The 16,461-nt window shown below is 37.6% G+C and overlaps 1 protein-coding gene across 3 annotated transcripts in view; it reads left to right on the top strand.

The window, feature by feature from the left end:
- FNIP1 (folliculin interacting protein 1) overlaps nucleotides 1-16,461 on the top strand; it is a 155,696-nt gene that overhangs the window by 52,968 nt on the left and 86,267 nt on the right. For 2 of the 3 annotated variants that reach the window (XM_011951044.1, XM_011951043.1), the window contains exons 2-3: nucleotides 2,607-2,733; nucleotides 12,963-13,097. In XM_011951044.1, the coding sequence (XP_011806434.1) occupies nucleotides 2,607-2,733; nucleotides 12,963-13,097 (262 nt within the window). The remainder of the gene's footprint in view (nucleotides 1-2,606; nucleotides 2,734-12,962; nucleotides 13,098-16,461) is intronic. The other variant, XM_011951045.1, reaches the window with a different exon arrangement.

The raw sequence follows: 16,461 nt of genomic DNA, 5'->3' as shown, positions 1-16,461 counted from the left end.
TGAGAGCACTTGGACTCAGAAAGGGGAACATCACATACCAGGGCTTGTTGTGGGTGGGGGGAGGGGAGAGGAATAGCATTAGGAGATATACCTAACGTAAATGACGAGTTAATGGATGCAGCACACCAACACGGCACATGTATACATATGTAACAAACCTGCACGTTGTGCACATGTACCCTAGAACTTAAAGTATAAAAAAAAATTTAAAAGACAAAAAACTGATTCATATTTTAGTTCCCCTGTTAAAAAGGTAAACCCTAAAGGAGCAGTTTCACTCATACAGAGACCCTTGTGAAATTTTACTATTTACTGTCCTAACTTATTGTTTGTTCCAAATTAATTAGATAACTGGTCTAACTAGTCTATATTTGAATCAGTAAATGTCTGTATTCATTTTCAAGGCTTATATCTAGTTAGCATAATCATTTTCTTATTTTACAAAATGCCTTAGAACATAAAATCAGGTATTTTTCTCAAAAATTGACTAAATGATATTTTGTTCCTTCGTTATTCATCTGAATAGTTATAATGCAAGAGAATATAGTGACCCTTTTAATTGTCTTAAACTTTTTTGTATTTTGTGATTTTACCCTTTCTTCCTACTATAATAATTGACTAAATAATATTTTATTAAGTAAATTGACTCAACAATTGACTAAAAGAAAAGAAAATGTGGTACATATGTACTATGGAATACTACACAGCCATAAAAAAGAATGAAATCCTGTCCTTTGCAGCAACACGGAGGCAGCTGGAGGCCATTATCCTGAGTCAATTAATGCAGGAATAGAAAATCAGATAGCACATGTTCTCAGTTATAAGTGGGAGCTAAACATTGGATACTCGTGGACATAAGGATGGCAGCAATAGGCACTGAGGACTAGTAGAGCAAGGCAGAAGGGCAAGAGTTGAAAAACGTAATGGTTGAGTTCTGTGCTCACTCTCTGGGTGACAGCATCAATTGTACCCCAAACTTCAGTGTCGTGAGATATATGGATGTAACTCCTGAAAAATGAATAGCCTGTTGTAACTAATAAGAAACAGCTCCTGGCATATCAGTTCTCCCCTTTCTTAGCAGCTGTCCTGTGATTTGTATTGTGTTCAGTTCACCAGATATTTGTCATTTGGTTTGTTTTCTCTTTCCCTTCTTCCCTACCTCATCCACCCCATTAATCTTTTAAATTGTGGAATGTAATGGATATATAAAAGTACATAAAACAAATGTGATATACTGTTTAAATACATACTGTAAAGATCCCTGTCAGCACTATCTGGTCAAAACAGAACATTGGCATTGCCCCAGTTCACCTGTTATGTCCCTTTTCTGGTTACACTTTTCCCTCCACCTTACTCCTAGAAGTAATTACTCTCCAAACTCTGGAGGTCGTTACTTACTTTGTTTTCTTTATATTTTAAAAACTAAGTATGCACCCCTAGACAAACATTGCCTGTTTTTAACCTCTATATATATAAGTGGAAAAATACAGTAGCTATCTGTGTGTGTGTGAGAGTCATTGTCTGACTTCTTTTGCTTGTGGTCTATCCATTTTTGCCTATAGCTGAAATTCATTCATTGTGATAAATTTTTCTGGAGTGGAATTGCTGGTATCAACTTCATTTTTACTGGATTTGTTTGTGTGTATATATTTATACACACACATATATAATAAAGTATACACACACATGCAGATATATATACACACACTTTATATATATATATATATACATTTTCAAAAAACTTTTCTAAAGAGATTGTACCAATTTATTTTTTTTTTATTTTTATTTTTTGAGACAGGGTCTCATTCTGTCACCTAGGGTGGAGTATAGTGGCACGATCACAGCTTGCTGTAGCCCCGACCTTCCAGGCTCAAGTGATCCTCCCACTGCAACCTCTTAAGTAGCTAGGACTACAGATGCATGCTGCCATGCCTGGCTAATTTTTTTAACTTTTTGTAGAGATGGGGTCTCACTATGTTGTCCAGGTTAGTCTTGAACTCCTGGGCTCAAGTGATCCTGCTACCTTGGACTTCCAAAGTCCTGGGATTACAGGTGTGAGCCACTGCATCCAGGAGTTGTGCCAGTTTATATTCATACCAACAGCATATGAGAATTTTCACTATACTTGATTGCTCTCCACTTTTTTTTTTTTTTTTTTGTCTTGTGAGTCCTTTGCTATTATTTAAACGAAAGCCATTTTATTTTTCACGTTTCCATATTGGAGAAATAGTAACAAAACTACTTAAAAATAATGGGTTAACCTTATTATGTCATCTTGGTCCATCATATGAAATCAGTACTTATTTTCATTATGTTAAATATGCTTATGTATATTTATTAAGTTAATGCTTTTAAAAATGATATGGGATAACTATATATATACTAAGTGATAGTTACTACTATTATTTTTAAATAAAAATAATTTTGTTTTGCCTTTATTTTTACTTTAAAGTTTTCAGCCATGAACTGGTGATATTTTATATAAAGATCTATATATTATTTAACAATAAGATAATTTTGGGCTTTTATTATATAGGTTTATTTCTAAGAATATATATGGAATATTTATTAATGTAACTCTAATGGATCTTTACTTTTCTTTCAAGTTGGCCTTTACCAGAGTTTGATCCAAGCCAGATTCGACTGATTGTATATCAAGACTGTGAAAGACGAGGGAGAAATGTTTTGTTTGACTCCAGTGTTAAGAGGAAAAATGAGGACATATCAGTATCGGTGAGCATCATTATTGATTTGGTTGACTTTTAATGTTGAATATTTTGATAATTTCAGTATTATCAAACTGGATAATTGGGGCTGAGACAGAAGAAAATAACTGGATGTTGGGGCTGAGGGAGAAGGAAATGTTTGGTGAATCTAACATTTTGGTTTGAATAGCTGAGGAGTGGTTTGATGCTTAAGAGTCACAGAATTGGACATGGTCAAGCACACAGTTGAAATCCAAGGCTAACTACAAATGTGATAAGCATGTCTTATTTGTATTTAGATTGCTAACAACAGCTCAGCAGAACTTGGCTGAGGCTGATTTTTTTTTTAATTATCTCGATTATTTTTGATTACTTTTTTGGCAAGCATTTATTGAAGGTTTTTTTTTTTTTGTATTTGATAGTATCCTATTGAATTTCAACATATGACCTCTCCTTTACTCTTAATTTTGATTAATGCTATTCATTGTGTGTTTGTGCAGCTTTTCTTTTTTATGTTAAACAGCCCTGTAAGAATTGACTCATGCTGTTTTTTGAACTCTCCCTGCATACCTTTTCTGGGATGATGCTTCATTAGTCTCATTAATTTCTCTCCTGCTGATGTATTCCTTCTTCCCTCTCAGCTTTTCTCTTTGCTTGGAAACATTCACAAAGCCTCTTTACCCAACACTAACAAAATATTCTTTACTTTTTCCTTCAGGTTTGTGTTTGTCTAGTTCAGACTACTATAACAGAGTACTGTAGACTGGGTGCCTTAAACAAGAAACTTTTGTTTCTCCTAGCATATTTGGGTTTTTTGTGAGGCCTCTCTCCTGGGTTGCAGACTGCTGACTTCTCACTCTACCCTTACATGGTGGAACGAAGGCAAGAGAACTCTTCACAGTCCTTTTTATAAGGGTACCAACCCCATTCATGAGGACTTCATTCTTATGACCTAATCACCTCCTAAAGTTCCCACCTCCCTGATATCATATGTTGGGTTAGGACGACATGTGAATTTTGAGGAGACACAAGCATTCAGTCCATAACAGTGTCCTCTCTCTTTTCCCATCCCTGGCCTCTTTGTCCCTCTCAGTCATCTTTCTTGGTGTCTGTTGGTGTCTCTCATTTTCCCTTTTTCTCTCTATCCCTCAGGCTCTCTAGAGTGTCTCTTCTCAGTCCCTCTATCTGTTGGTCTCTCCTTATCTTCTCTGTCTCTTGGTGTCTCAGTAGTAATATACTGACTCTCTTCTCAAACTATCCAGTTATTACTCAACTTTCTGAAATTTGCCTATAAGTCTACTCTTCTTTTTATTATAAAACTTTTCTAGAAATTCATCAGTGTCTAGAAATCAAACATTGTTGACTAGTTCCGGTCTCATTTATTTTATTATGCCTTTATCCTGTGTACTATCTCCCTTAGTTGAAAATGTATCCTCCTTCAGGGTTTATTTTATGACAACTTTATGAATCCTTTTTGATTTTCTCTAGGTAGATTTATTTTCTCCTCCATCAGAATTCTCATAGTTCGTTACTCACATTCATAGCCTTCTATATAATAGCTGTATTTGTATGTGTATTTGTTACTAGACTGGGAAAAAAAAATCTTAAAATAAAAAATTGTCCTGTTACTCACCTTTATTTCCTACACTGCACACTGCCTTACATGTGGTAAGTACTTAGGACATATTTTGATCAGTTGTAATTACTGTTAGGAAGTTTATTTTCAAAATCCTGTGAATACTTCCTGAAGATTTTATGTCTTCCTTTTGAACACTACTGTACATATTGAATTACTCATTGTTTGTCCTGGGTTCTATATATGGAAAGAAGGACATTGTGTTGTAAATTTTTTTAAACTTTCTACATTATAATTTGGGTTCATACATAATAATGACGTTATGTTTAAGCATTAGCAGTTTGCTGGATGAAAGTAAATTATTCAGCTTTGCTGTATTTGTACAATGTTCTATTTTGCTAGGGTAAATGTTGAAGTTACTTCTCATGTTCTTCTTTCTTAGTTTTAAAAAACTTTCCTTAGTTTAAAACAATTTACAAGAGAGAATAAGGACTACAAATACTATTTTGACCATTCAATATGCCAAAGCTTTTTATTTTTTTGAGACAGGGTTTTTTTTTGTTGTTGTTGTTTGTTTTCTTGAGACAGGGCCTTGCTCTCTCGCCCAGGCTGGAGTGCAGTGGTAGTCTCAGCTCACTGCAACCTCTGCCTCCCAGGCTCAAGCAATTCTCATGCCTCAGCCTTGCGAGTAGCTGGGATTACAGGTGTGCACCACCACGCCTGGGTAATTTTTATATTTTTAGTAGAAATGGGGTTTCACCATGTTGGCCAGACTGGTCTCGAACTTCTAGGCTCAAGCTGTCCGCCTGCTTTGGCCTCGTAAAGTGCTGGGATTACCAGCGTGAGCCACCTCGCCCGGCCTATTTACCAAAACTTTTATTGAAAACATTCTTTTTAAAAAAATGAGAACATGATGTCACCATGAGTTATAAACAGAAAGTCAAGCTTTAGAATGTGAAGCTTACAAAATTGTTTTACTCTGTTCCCTTTATCAAAAAAGAAATTAAAACATTTTCTCATTTGGAAACAGCGTCTGTCTGTTCTGCTATGTTGCCTAGGTTGGACTTGAATTTCTGGGATCAAGCAGTCCTCCCTCTTCAGGCTACTTGGAACAGTTTGTTATCAGCCTGAATCTGAATTTTAAGATTATTTTTGAAAAAATGTCATTCGAAAGTTGCCAGGTAGGAGTAGAAGATAGTAATATTTGGGCCCACCCAATATGTTTGAGTGTATCTAGTTAAATCAAAATCCTATTGATTGTTTACTTTGAAGCTATTTCAGCATTAAAAAATAGTCATTGTAAAAATACTTATTGAAGTCCTTTTAAATGTGTAAGACACATGGCAGTTTTCCTTGTAAAGATTATAGATTATCATAACTCACTTTGAGTACCTTTTATCTGGAGTGGGAGAGAAGACAATATTTCACAGTGGAATATTGATCCATTTCTGCTTTTGGTTGAACCAAAGAATTGTCAGTGAAGGACTATAACAGCAGTTTATTAACATAAGCAGATCATTTTTATATTTCCATGCAAAACAGACATTGTTTATGTAGAGTATATTTAATGGGTTTTGGGAGAAAATTAGGAAGCTATGTATTTTATTTCATTTTAAATTCTAGACAAAGTGAACTACATAAATGCTTTGATTATGTTTCAGAAACCAAAGTACTTTGCATGCTCAAATAGTGTCTTATGTAAGTTGAAATAAGATTGTTAATCAAGTGTATAGCTTTCTCAGAACTCGTCTTTTCAGATCTGTTATATTTTATGAAAAATGACTGTTGAATTATAAAACCCAATTAAAGTGAATATGTGTAGTGATCTTAAAGAATTGTTACTGGAAAGGGGTCTGGATCCAGACCCCAAGAGAGAGTTCTTGGATCTTGAGCAAGAAATAATTCAGGGCAAGTCTGTGAAGCGAAAGCAAGTTTATTAAGAAAGTAAAGGAATAATGAATGGCAACTCCATAGGCAGACCAGCCCCGAGGACTGCTGATGGTGGATTTTTATGGTTATTTCTTGATTGTATGCTAAACAAGGGGTGAATTATTCGTGCCTCCCATTTTTTTACACCATATAGGGTAGTTTACTGACGTTTCCAGTGGCATTTGTAAACTGTCACGGAGTGTAGTAGTGAGGACGACCAGAGGTCACTCTTGTCGCCATCTTGGTTTTGGTGCATTTTAGCCAGCTTCTTTACTGCAGCCTTTTTCATCATCAAGGTCTTTATGACCTGTATCTTGTGCCAACCTCCTATTTCCTCCTGTGACTTAGAATGCTTTAACCATCTGGGAATGCAGCCCAGTCGGTCTGAGCCTCATTTTACCCAACCCCTATTCAAGATGGAGTTGCTCTGGTTGAAACACTTCTGACAGAAGAACCTTCCCATATTAGAAAAAAATATTGAGATGTGGTTTCGATATGAACACTAACATAGCCAAATGGATCCATTGTGATTTTATCACGCTATTTTCCTTATCCTAGACATTGTTTTTATGTCAGCAACAGTGCAATGCTATTTCATGAGTTCCCAGTGAGGTTATATGACCATTCACATGTATCACCTTTCACTGATTGCAAACAAGGATAAAGTTGTACATCAGTAAATTCAGGTAACTTTGGAAAGGTGAATATAGATTTTAAGATATGGAAAATACTCTGAAGCATCATACAGTGCTAATTGAATAGTGAGTCTTATTTATGATATCAAATTTGCACATAGTATTTGGTTAGATAATTGGATTTAAGTTAATATACAGAAATCAGTAAGCTCAATATATGCAAATAGCTTCCAGTTTGAACACATAAAAGTGAAACATTCATTTAAAATAGATATTAAAATGACAAAGTTGCCTACGCGTAAACTTAACAAAATCTATAAGTTTAGAACTTTAAAAGTCTTCTTAGACTGGGCATGGTGGCTCACGCCTGTAATCCCAGCACTTTGGGAGGCCGAGGCAGGAGGATCACGAGGTCAGGAGATCGAGACCATCCTGGCTAACACGGCGAAACCCTGTCTCTACTAAAAATACAGAAAATTAGCCAGGCGTGGTGGCAGACGCCTATACCCAACTGCTCAGGAGGCTGAAACAGGAGAATGGCGTGAAACTGGGAGGCAGAGCTTGTAGTGAGCCAAGATCGCGCCGCTGCACTCCAGCCTGGGCGACAGAGCGAGACTCCATCTCAAAAAAAAAAAAAATTCTTGTTAAGGGACGTAAGAGCATACCTTCACAAATGGAAAGGCAAAACATATTCTATGGCAGTAGTCAATGTTATAAAGTTGTCCAAAGTGCTTTGTAAAATAATGCTATCACAGAAACAGTGTTATCCTTATTTTTGTGTTTGGGGTGGGGGTAGTGTCTGAAACTAAATAGTGGATTCTAAAGTTCAGATGGAAAAAAATTAGCAATGATTGGTTGGAAAACTCTGAAAAAGAAGGGCAGTGAGGATGAGGCAGTCCTGTCACATTTGAAAATATACTTCACAGTCTCAGTGTGTAAGACAGTGTGTTATTGACGCATAAATAGGCGATAGGCTAATGGAACAAAATGGAGGATCAGAAATACATCCAAATACATGCAGGAATTTTGGTATATGATTAAGGCATCATCTTAAATGGTGTTGAGACAATTAAGCCGTGTGGAAGAAAGATTAATTTGGACTCATATTATTACTACTTACTATTATTATTATTTTAGAGATGGGGTCTTGCTATTTTATCCAGGCTGGTCTCAAATTCTTGGGCTCAAGCATAAGTCACTGTGCCCAGCCTTAATTTGGATTCATATCTTACAGTGTACATCAGGATGACACCAACTATATCAAACATTTAAATATAAAAATATAGAACTATAACATTACAAAAGAAAAAATGAGGGAGTTCCTATATATCTGTGCAGTGAAAAAGGTATTCTAGGCTGGGTGCAGTGACTCACGCCTGTAAACCCAGCACTTTGGGAGGCCAAGATGGGTGAATCACTTGAGGCCAGGTGTTTGAGACCAGTCTGGCCAACATAGGAAGACCCCGTCTCTACAAAAAACATAAAAATTAGCTGGGTGTGGTGCTGAGTGTCTGTAGTCCCAGCTACTGGGAGACTGAGGCAGAAGAATTGCTTGAGTCCAGGAAGTGGGGGTTGCAGTGAGTCAGGATCACACTACTTCACTCTAGCCTAGGTGACAAAGCAAGGCCCTCTCCCCCGCCTGCCAAAAAAAAAAAGGCCAGATGCAGTGGCTCATGCCTGTAATCGCAGCACTTTGGGAGGCTGAAAGGCTGAATCACATGAGGTCAGGAGTTCAAGATCAGCTTGACCAACATGGTGAAACCCCGTCTCTGCTAAAAAAAGTACAATAATTAGCCGGGTGTGGTGGCACACGCCTGTAGTTTCATCTACTAGGGAGGCTGAGACACAGTAATTGCTTGATCACAGGAGGCAGAGGCTACAGTGAGCCAAGATTGCAGTCATGCCACTGCACTCCAGCCTGGGCAACAGAGCGAGACTCTGTCTCAAGCAAAGATATTTCTAACTATGAGTTAAAATTCAGAAGCCATAAAGTAAAAGATTGACAAATTTGACAGCCTTTTTTTTTTTTAAACTTGCGTGATAAAACAAACAAAACAACACTATAAGGAAAGTTAAAAGACAAATGGCAACCTGGGAAAGCACTTTGACAATATAAAATGCCAACTGTTAATATAAAGAGTTCCTAGAAATCAAGAACCACTCAGTAGATAATTGAGTGAAGGACGAGAGCAGAGTGTTGATATACAAATCGCTATTACACGTTTAATAAAATCTTACATTTATAAGATCCTCTCCCTTATCCATAATTAAGAAAATGAAAATCAAAACTGTATTGAAGCTGGGCGTGATGACACATGCCTGTAGTCCCAGCTACTCAGGAGGCTGAGGTGGGAGGATCGCTTGAGCTCAGGAATTTGAGGCCAGCCTGGGCAATATAGTGAGAACTCATCTCTTAAAAATAACAGCAAGAAAACCTATACTGAGATTTCAGGTCTTTCCTTTTCTAATGACAAAAAATAATGCCTAATGATCTGAGGTGGAACAGTTTCATCCTGAAACCATATCCCCACTACACTACCCCAGTCTACAGAAAAATTGTCTTGCATTAAACTGGTGCCTGGTGCCAAAAAGGTTGGCAACTGCTGTTGAGCACTAGGGAATACAGGTGAATAAAAAAAGACATAGTCCTTTTCCTCATAGAACTAACAATCTGACAGGAGAAAGAGACATTTAACAGATAATTACACAAATATGTGTAATGAAATGTATATTTCAAGTATGTCTAATGAAAGTAATAACGATAGCAGCAGCTAACTTACGTTAGCACTTACTACCTTTAAATGTAAAGAGTAAATTATGTAAAACAGAAGAGTACTATCATTATTATTCCAATTTACAGATGAAGAGGTTAAAGGATGACAATGTTTTAGTGAATTGCCATGAAAGGACTTTGTTTAGTCTAGTGAGATAAGAAAGTGATGTTTTAAGCTTAGACTATGGGGGAAAAATGCGTAGGAGTTAAGGTGAAAGAGGAAGCACTTGAGAGAGCTGGAAAGACATTCCAGGCTGAGGTAACCATGTATGTCCAGTCTCTGAAACAAAAGGCAGTTTGCTAGAGGAAGAAAAGGGGCATACTTCATTTCTAGGACTAAAGCATAAAAACATGCCTAAAAGTGTGTACAAAAGGATGCACATACACACACATACTATTCTCCCATCAGCTCCTCAGCTGTTGTTTCTCTACTCCCTCCCATCTTGAAGTCGTGGCTTTTCTGAAACCAAACAGCAACAACTACAGTGGCAGATGGTCCTGTAATGGGGGTACAAGGTGCAGTCAACAACAATCCCTCATGGAAGCACAGGACTTCTATAAGCAGGAACTGTAGGAAAAAGGGTTCAGTTTCGTATTATTTTACCTTGTTATCTCAGATAAGTGGTGCCATACTTTATGTCTAACCCACGAAAACAAATACCTTCAAATTATGCAAAAAAAGTTATAAACGTTACTGAAAAACACAACTGTCTTTCTCTAACTAGGTTATAATTTTTATTAACTTTTTGAAACAATCACAAATAAGTTGCAAGTTCAATACAGAGAACTTTAGCTTTACTGAACGGAATGAGAGTAAACTGCCTACTTGATAACCCATCAACTTTGAATATTTCAATGTGTATTTCCTAAAAACATGAACTTTCTTCTACGTAACCACAATACAGCAAAAATTCAGGAAATCTTTGATATATTATAACCTCAGATCCCATTAAAACTTGACAAGTTGTCCACCTAACATCCTGGAGAACAAAAGGATCCAGTTGAGAATCTTGCATTGCATTTATTTGTTGTATCTCTTTAGAGATAGATCCCTCGTGTGCACAATTCAGAATAGGATTCGAACTCCTACGAGGAACTAATGCTGAGGCTGATGTGACAGGAGGTGGAGTGCAGACGGTAATGCTCACTTGCCCACTGCTTACCACCTGCCGTGTGGCCCGGTTCCTAACAGGCCATGGACTGGCACTGGTCAGCAGCCACCCCCTGGCTTAGAACACATAGTACTTAAATACTTTTGTTGACTGATGAAATGGTGGTTTGTGATAGTGGATAAGTCAAGCCAACTGGGTTTAGATAACAGATTTACTAGCTCTTGTAACCTTGATGAAGTTATTTAACCTGTTTGAGTGTCACGTTTCTCATCTGTAAAATAGGGTTAATAATATCTACTATGCTGAGTATTAGAGAAAATGTACATTAAGGCCTGGTATTTTGTTGGTGATCAATAAGTAATAAGGTTATTAAGATGTGGCGAAGGAGACCTGTAGTAAAAATACCCATACTTTTATCAAGTGTTGAAACATACATGGAAATATCTAGTGAAGTCCCTGACTTCAATTATGTTAGTCCCTCATTTTAACTGTTTTCTAATAACAGTTATATCTAGGTTGAATGCAGTGGCTCACACCTGTAATCCCAGCACTTTGGGGGGCCAAAGTGGGAGGATTACTTTAGCCCAGGAGTTTGACACCAGCCTGGGCAACATGATGAGACCTTGTCTCTACAAAAAGTAAAATTAGCTGGATGTGGTGGCATATGCCTGTAGACCCAGCTCTGTGGGGATAGCTAGGATACTATATTATATATAATATGTATTATATATATGTGTATGTAAAATATATATATACACACACACACACAGACATTTCTTTAAGTGTTGTTAGGTAGGGTTTTTCTTCCCATTAAACAAGTAACAAATTAAGGTTTAGAGAGGTCAGTTAACTTGCTCAAGGATCCAGGTTTTGAACTCATATCTAGTTCTAAAGCTTTTATTATTTTTACTTTAAATTTTTGGTTAGAGATAATTGGAGACTACTACATGCAATTTTTAATGATGCCTTTGGTGATGTTGATAACTAGAAAACAATCAGTCTTCAGTAAATTTGACTTTAGTCAGATTATTTGTTCTAAAAACCTGCCTGAGGTTTGTTAAATGGAAGAATGGACATACTGGTAACTGTGATAAAGCAATGGAATACTTTTAGGAATATCACAGATGTTGGTGGATTGTAACTTTGGTAGTTGTGAGCAGTGAAAGATGTTGGGGAGGAAAAAGAGAAAGAGGAATAAAAAAAAAGAAATACATTTTTCTTCCATACTAGACTGCACATTCATCTGGTCTTAAGTTCATTCTCTCATTAAAAATTTAAATATTACATGACTATATTCTCATTTCAATAGAATAAACATATGTATTTACGTACAGTTAAATCTAAAAGTCTCATTTGCATTTCTCCTTTCATCCCTGCATTTCTCCCCAGAAAAATAGGTAATTTTTTTATAACAATGTTACTTACATTTACTTGGGTTTATTATTATATTTAACTGAATGAATAAGTATTTTTTAAATGGTCTCAGTTTTAATTTCTAATATGGGAAAATATTGATAATTGTAACCCATGTACACAAAAGACTCTTGGGATCCTCGATAACTTGTAAGAACATTAAGGGCTGTTTTGTTTGTTTGCTTTTTTTTTTTTTGGAGATAGAGTCTCACTCTGTCACCCAGGCTGGAGTGCTGTGGTGCAATCTCAGCTCACTGCAACCTTCGTCTCCCAGGTTCAAAAGATTCTTGTACCTCAGCTTCCCAAGTAGCTGGAATTACAGGCATGTGCCACCACGCCCAGCTAATTTTTGTCTTTTTAGTAGAGATGGGGTTTCTCGCTGTTGGTCGGTCTGGTCTTGAACTCTTGGTCTCAGGTGATCCGCCTGCCTCAGCCTCCCAAAGTGCTGGGATTACAGGTGTGACCCACCGTGCCTGGCCCATAAAGGGGTTTTGAGACCAAATAATTTGAAAACTACTGCAATATATTATTACATCGGTATTAATGAACATCGTGTAGGCCATGGTAATCTAGAAAATTCTCAGGATGTAATAATGTTGGCCAGAAATAACAAACCCCACAGATACTATTCTGGTTATAAGACAAAAAATAGAAAATAATACTGGAGAAAATACAGCAAAATGCAAATAGCCATATTAAGGTTGTATTATTTTGAGTTATTTCATTCTTGTTTTTTCCAAAGGTTTTTATACTTTGATGAAATTTGTATATGGTTAAAAATCTGTTAAAATATGAATGGAAATGTTATCTGTATTTCAGAAACTCTGCAGTGATGCTCAAGTTAAAGTCTTTGGGAAATGCTGCCAACTGAAACCTGGAGGAGACAGTTCTTCCTCTTTAGATAGTTCTGTGACTTCATCTTCTGATATAAAAGACCAGTGTCTTAAGTACCAGGTAAGATCATTGATGTCATTTATTTATTAATTCATTTATAAATATTTTTGAACATCATCCAATGAACTGTGGAGATATAATAGCAATTAGTCCTTATCTTCATAGGGCTTGCATTGAAGCTGGAGTGACAGATAAGTAAGTTTATGAACTTTGACAAATCTTAGAATAGGAGAAGTAGAGAGCTGTAGGTATAGGTTGCATGAGTATTTTCTCCTTATATTTCCCAATTCAGATTTAGATTGGGTTTTCAGAATAATTTCTTGTTTTACATACTTTTTCATTATTTATGAAGATAAATACAAAATACCAATACAGTTTCAGTTGTATGAAATTAAAGTATGATTGGAAGTATACATAATACACAGTGTTATTTTTCAAAAGTAATGTGACTTCTTGTAAAACATGGAATTAAACGTATTAGTAAGTATAATACATAGGAACTTCTCTAAATGTATTACATTTTGTGTAATATCAGTGTTTGGTCTCATGCTCAGCAAGTGTCGTCTGATGTAAATTTATTTGTGTCATCCAAGTTTGCATTAATCACAAGTATTTTATATTTATACAGTATCAAAAATAGAATCTGGCTTTTTGATTACTGGTAATGAAATGATTGTGTTCCGATAGAAATTGATCTTTGTACCTAATCCATGGGACAAGCTATGTGAAAAGAGTCTGAAATTACTAAACTCCAGATGGATTTACTGCACAGTTCCCCCGCCTTCTTCTATTCTACCTCCCCTTTAGGCATGATACCTTAACAAATCCATAATAGTACTGTGCCATACAACACCATCATGACTTACACCATTTTGCACAACTTTGAAAGTTTTGTGATTTTTAAAAAATTTAGCCATGTGAGCTGGGCACGGTGACTCATGCCTGTAATCCCAGCAGTTTGGGAGGCTGAGACAGGCAGATCACCTGAGGTTGGGAGTTCGAGACCAGCCTGACCAACATGGAGAAACCCCATCTCTACTAAAAATATAAACGTGAGCATGGTGGCACATGCCTGTAATCCCAGCTACTCAGGAGGCTGGGGCGGGAGAATCGCTTGAACCTGGGAGGCGGATGTTGTGGTGAGCCAAGATTGCACCATTGCACTCCAGCCTGGACAACAAGAGTGAAACTCTGTCTCAAAAAAAAAAAAAAAAAATTAGCCATGTGTGTAGTGTGAGCCTGTAGTCGCAGCTACTCAGGAGGCTGAGGTGGGAGGATTGCTTGAGCCCAGAAGTTCTAGGATGTGGTGAGTTATGATCATGCCATAGCAACCCAGCCTGGGTGACAGAGTGAGACCTTGTCTCAAAAAAAATATGTATATAGGGTGGCTGGCAAGATGGCCAAATAGGAACAGCTCTGGTCTGTAGCTCCCAGCAAGATCAAAGCAGAAGGCAGGTGATTTCTGCATTTCCAACTGAGTGGAAACAAAGCTGCTGGAAAGTTAGAACTGGGCGGAGCTCATCGCAGCTCAGCAAAGCCACTGTAGCCAGACTGCCTCTCTAGATTCCTCCTGTCTGGGCAGGGCGTCTCTGAAAGAAAGGCAACAGCCCCAGTCAGGGGCTTATAGATAGAACTCCCATCTCCCTGGGACAGAGCACCTAGAGGAAGAGGTGGCTCTGGGCGCAACCTCAGCAGACTTAAATGTTCCTGCCTGCTAGCTCTGAAGAGAACAGTGGATCTCCCAGCACAGCGTTCAAGCTCTGGTAAGGGACAGACTACCTCCTCAAGTGGGTCCCTGACCCCTATGACTCCTCACTGGGAGACACCTCCCAACAAGGGTCAACAGACATCTCATAGAGGAGAGCTCTGGCTGGCATGTGGCAGGTGCCCCGCTGGGATGAAGCTTCCAGAGGAAGGAACAGGCAGGAATCTTTGCTGTTCTGTGGCCTCCACTGGTGATACCCAGGCAAACAGGGTCTGGAGTGGACCTCCAGCAGACACCAGCAGACCTGCAGTAGAGGGGCCTGACTGGTAGAAAGAAAATTAACAAACAGAAAGAAATAGCATCAACATCAACAAAAAGGACATCCCCATGAAAATCCCATCTGAAGGTCACCAGCATCAAAGAACAAAGATAGATACATCCACAAAGATGAGGAAAAACCAGCATAAAAAGGCTGAAAATTCCAAACACCAGAATGCCTCTCCTCAAAAGGATCACAACACCTTGCCAGCAAGGGAACAAAACTGGATGGAGGATGAGTTTGACAAGTTGACAGAAGTAAGCTTCAGAAGATAGGCAGAAACAAACTCCTCTTGAGCTAAAGGAGCGTCTTCTAACTCAATGCAAGAAAGCTGAGAACCTGGAAAAAAGGTTAGATAAATTGCTAACTGGAATAACCAGTTTAGAGAAGAACATGAATGACCTGATGGAGCTGAAAAACACAGCAGGAGAACTTCGTGAAGCATACACAGGCATCAATAGCTAAATCACTCAAGCGGGAGAAAGTATATCAGAGATTGAAGATCAACTATATGAAATAAAAAGTGAAGACAAAATTAGAGAAAAAAGAATGAAAAGGAACAAACAAAGCCTCCAAGAAATATGGTACTATGTGAAAAGACCAAACCTACGTTTGATTGGTGTGCCTGAAAGTGACAGGGAGAATGGAACCAAGTTGGAAAACACTCTTCAGGATATTATCCAGGAGAACTTCCCCAACCTAGCAAGACAGGCCAACATTAAAATTCAGGAAATACAGAGAATGCCACAAAGATAGTGCTTGAGAAGAGCAACCCTAAGACACATAATTGTCAGATTCACCGAGGTTGAAATGAAGGAAAAAATGTTAAGGGCAGCCAGAGAGAAAGTTTGGGTTATACTCAAAGGGAAGCCCATCAGACTAACAGTGGATCTCTCTGCAGAAACTCTGAAGCCAGAAGAGAGTGAGGGGCCAATATTCAACATTCTTAAAGAAAAGAATTTTCAACCCAGAATTTCATATCCAGCCAAACTAAGCTTCATAAGCGAAGGAGAAATAAAATTCTTTCCAGATGAGCAAATGCTGAGAGATTTTGTCACCACCAGGCCTGCTTCCTGAAGGAAGCACTAAATATGGGAAGGAAAAAACAGTACCAGCCACTGCAAAAACATATGAAATTGTAAACACTCTTGACACTAAGAAGAAACGGCATCAACAATGCATCATAATGACAGGATCAAATTCACACATAACAATATTAACCTTAAATATAAATGGACTAAATGCCCCCATTAAAAGACACAGACTGGCAAATTGGATAATGAGTCAAGACCCATCAGTGTGCCGTATTCAGGAGACCCATCTCATGTGCAAAGACACATATAGGCTCAAAATAAAAGGAAGGAGAAATATTTACCAAGCAAATGGAAAGCAAAAAAAAA

The sequence above is a fragment of the Colobus angolensis genome, unplaced genomic scaffold (assembly GCF_000951035.1).
Source record: "Colobus angolensis palliatus isolate OR3802 unplaced genomic scaffold, Cang.pa_1.0 Scaffold314, whole genome shotgun sequence".
Lineage (NCBI taxonomy): Eukaryota > Metazoa > Chordata > Mammalia > Primates > Cercopithecidae > Colobus > Colobus angolensis.
The sequence above is the reverse complement of the archived record's forward strand: the minus strand, read 5'-3'. Positions and strand labels throughout refer to the sequence as shown.